A 4,045-nucleotide genomic window follows, 5' to 3' on the forward strand; every position below is an offset into this window, starting at 1 on the left:
ACATAAGGCTTAATCTTCGAGTTAGCCGGGGTTTAAATAGGCGGTGGAGTTGATTTCAACAAATTCAGTGCAGTTTGTTAGTTATTTGTTAGTTTCAGGGCTCCGGAGTGGCTAAACTAGCACGAGTCAATGGTGATGCTTCGCATACAAGTAAAAAACAACATATGTATGCATGAGAATCATTGATGACCCATGCAATCAATAGTGTTGGCTATGTTTCCAGGATAAAGTTATAAAAACTTACCATTGCATTTCAAGAATTGTAGTATGAACAGCAACATTTATAATCCAGCAAATCTGCACGGAACAGGCTGCTTAGGCAAAGAGGGCGAAGTGATATCCCATCGTCACCCCGCGTATTATTTTTTGTGGTAATGAAAGGGACTCCCCAGCAGACTGACCATGAGTGGCTGAACGACTCCTCTCTATTGTGGTCGCGTTACGCAGCTACAAAAAAAAAAAAAAAATGTTCTGCAGAACTAAATGAATTGAGGCAGTTTGGTGTGACATTATTTTGGCCGCATAGGTATTTCGAGCAATGATCTGCATTTTGGATATACAGTGGTACCTCGACATATGAAGTTAATTCGTTCCAGGACCTTGTTTGTAAGTCGAAATGCTCGTATGTCGAGCAGGATTTTCCCATAAGAATACGTTATAATTCGATTAATTCGTTCCACAGCCCCAAAACCTACAATAAATCTTTAATAAATACTGCTGTTACTATTGCAAATAGCAATTACAAAGAGCAAAACAAATACTTTATGAATAAAAATTGGAACAATGGCATACTAATAGTAATACTAATACCTATAATAATGTAACAAATGGGTTTCTAATGTGGCAGTTGTATCTTGTGTGGTGTACCTGAACGCACCGCGGGACTGACGGCAGACTGAGAGAGTGCAGTTGAGATAGTAATCCTTTCACTTTTAACGTCCTACTCTTGCGGGCTGTTGGCGTGTTTTTTTTGCACACGTTGTGAAATAAATGATTAAAAACCTGACGAAGATGGCGATCTCTTCGGCGATGGTTGTCACCTTTACATATAAAGACTGGCAAACGGATGTCGGAGGAGTATTGTCAAGCTGTTCATGGACGCGAACCCCACGCTCATATTTTTCCACTGGTAAGCCTCACCTTTTTTCTTTTTTTCACGACCTGCTTTAAAGTTCTTGGAACCCATGTTGATTTCTCTCACAAGAAAATCTGCCGTGTGTGCGTCTAAAACAATGAAATTGCGATGCTGTCATAAATCGTCGTATTTCGAGCATTCCGTCGGATGTAGAAACAAATGGCGAGTCAAATTTTACGTTGGATGTCGAAAAGATCGTGTGTCGAAGCGATCGTATCTTGAGGTACCACTGTATTTGACTATGTTAGATCTGTTAATACCGTTTTTTAGTGGCATGCTAGCCTGCACCATTGACTTGCTCTAGCTTAGCCACTCTGGAGCCCTGAAACTAACAAATAACTGACAAACTGCACGTAATTTGTTGAAATTAACTCCACCGACCAATTATACCCCGCTAACTCGAAGATTAAGCCTAACGTCAACAATTCTAAACTTCCCCTTTAAAATAAAGATCTAGCCATTAAAATGTTGTCTAGAAAAGTTGTAAAGCAATAAAAGAAACTACAAAAATGAATGGAATGAACAAGAATCATACAAAGTATAGCATAATGGGTCCAAATTATTTTTCGAACAGCTCATGTGACGAGCACCTTAGAGACGGTAGTAAGTTAATGTTACTGCTGACTGCGCTTCGGGGTCATTAACAGGTTTTGCCCCCCCAACAAAAGTCGAACTCCGCCTGTGATGATGCCTCACTCTCATTGGTGCACTGGGGAACTGCGTTGATGCGCTTGCAGTGAGACCGCTGCGATCACTGTAATAAAAACAGGCAACAAGGTGAAAACAAGCACCAGAGTCAGGCAACAAGGAGAAAACAAGCACCAGTCAGAGGGAGGACCGCAAGCAGACACTTCATGTTGGAGACATCTCTGCACATTTGATCAAACCCAACTGAGGTACATTGTCAAAACAAACTTTTGTCATTTTTTAAAAATTGATTTTTATACAAGGTGATGAACTTCTGCATTTACTTTTTTCCCTCTCTCTTAGAAATCTACTAAAGGATGGAGTGGTATGTCCTGGTGCTGATGCTGAGCTTGCCCCACTCCGTGCACACACATTGTTCTTCGCAGTGTCACAAATGCTTGCAGCACATTTTCAAGCCAAACAGCGCATACAGTAGCCTGGTAAGATGAGCCACGATGCTGGAAGTTAGCTGTTTTACATTGTTTTCGCCTTTTAAACTGTTCTCGAATGTTAATCACCATATATACTGTATTGAACTATGCCACCGATAATGATGGAGGTCCAATTGATTTTAACTGGGAGAGGCTCGCAGCAAATGATTTGCAAACCCTCCCAGTTTTTTTTCTTTCTTTTTTTTTTTAGAATAAACTTTGGCGCAAAGCCCTTTTTAATAGAAAAGTTTACTCATTGAACCAGGACTTTTTTATGGCAATATAGAACAAAGTACTAAAGTTGTTTTTAAACATAACCATTTGTAGGACACTCATAAAATATTAGAAAAAAATATAGACCTAGTCTGTAGACCATGAGGTTTAATGGGGCTATAACCAGAGTTTATTTCAATTTTCATTTATTTATAATTAAGTTTATTAGTATATAAATGTATTGATTAAAAATACATATAGAACTTTTTTTTTTTTTTTAATACAATGAGTAACCATTTGTAGGGCACTCATGAAATATTAGAAAACATATATAGACTTGTAGACCATCAGCTGTAATGGAGACAACCAGCTTATTTCCATTTTTATTTATTTATGATTACATTTATTAGTATATAAATGTATTGATCAAAAGACATAATTAAAAAAAAAGATACAATGACTAGTTATGAAAATGAAAGTTATAATAGAAGTCATTCATTCATCTTCTGAACCGCTTATCCCCACGAGGGTCACGGGGACTAGTACTTCTAGTAATTAATAATATCATTACATATGAGTAAAAACGTATAAACTCTGTTCTTAATTGTCTTGGTTAATTTGATGTATATTTTTTCTATTTCCTACCGCTAAATCCAAAAGCACAAGGATATTTGAAAAATGTTTTTTTGTTTTATACAACATGTTGGACCTGAAGTGAAAATTCAGTACAAATTAACTCATTGGCGAATAATAACGGACTGGACGTCTGGCGCCGTCAATGGCACCGGAACATGAGCATTCACAAGTAATCCTCAATCCCAGTTTAAATGAATTGGACGTGTATTGTTGTCAATGGCATGAATGAGTTATTAAAAAAAATGTTTTGGGACTCTTCTCCCCCTTGGCTGTATTTGCTTGTCCGTGGGTGTGTTGCAGTGGTGTGGTGTGCTGTGTCAGGATGAGCCGGTGCTGTGTGAGCAAGCCGCGGGGCTCGAGGACATGAGACACGACGGTGAAAAGGCGCAGGAGGATGAAGAAGTGGAAGGGGGCGACGAACAATTCGAGGCGCAGCTCGCAAAGAGGCTGGATCAGACCACCAGGGAGCTGCTGTCCTCCTCCGGGCGGGACACGCACGTCGCGGAGGGAGAAGCGGAGGACAGCCGGGAGGAGAACGCTCTCCGCGGCTCCGAGCACGTCAAACGCTACGGCGGCTTTTTACGCAAGTTCGGTCCAAAGTCGAAAAGAAGCGAAACGGAAGAACCCGAGGAGCTCCAGAAGCGCTACGGGGGCTTCATGAGGCGGATCAGACCGAAATTGAACAACATCAAGTGGGACAAGCGCTACGGAGGCTTCCTTCGTCGTCACTTCAAGATTTCGGTGCGCTCCGCAGAGGAACCTTTCTCTTCCTACTACGACGACCTCAGCCAAGAAACAAGATGAACTAAACGTATGGCAACATGAACGCTCACTGCAATTTCACCTTCTCTATTTTAACTCCACAACATCGATGCCTGTTGTACTCGCTGCCTTTATGTCTGTGTGTCGTTGAATACCAAGTTGTTGCTTGTTTAATAAAACC

The 4,045-nt window shown here is 40.5% G+C and overlaps 1 protein-coding gene across 2 annotated transcripts; it reads left to right on the forward strand.

Moving 5' to 3' along the window:
- The first annotated feature begins 1,789 nt into the window (after positions 1-1,789).
- Positions 1,790-4,045, forward strand: pdyn (prodynorphin). Of its 2 annotated transcripts, none has more exons than XM_057825287.1 (3): positions 1,790-2,031; positions 2,126-2,262; positions 3,403-4,045. In XM_057825287.1, exons 2-3 carry the CDS (start codon positions 2,140-2,142, stop codon positions 3,904-3,906), a joined length of 627 nt encoding a protein of 208 aa, XP_057681270.1. In that variant the 5' UTR covers positions 1,790-2,031; positions 2,126-2,139; the 3' UTR covers positions 3,907-4,045. The 2 variants fall into 2 exon arrangements, with proteins under 2 accessions (XP_057681270.1, XP_057681281.1); XM_057825298.1 differs by having other exon boundaries at positions 3,424-4,045.

This window comes from Corythoichthys intestinalis, chromosome 2 (assembly GCF_030265065.1).
Source record: "Corythoichthys intestinalis isolate RoL2023-P3 chromosome 2, ASM3026506v1, whole genome shotgun sequence".
Classification (NCBI taxonomy): Eukaryota; Metazoa; Chordata; class Actinopteri; order Syngnathiformes; family Syngnathidae; genus Corythoichthys; species Corythoichthys intestinalis.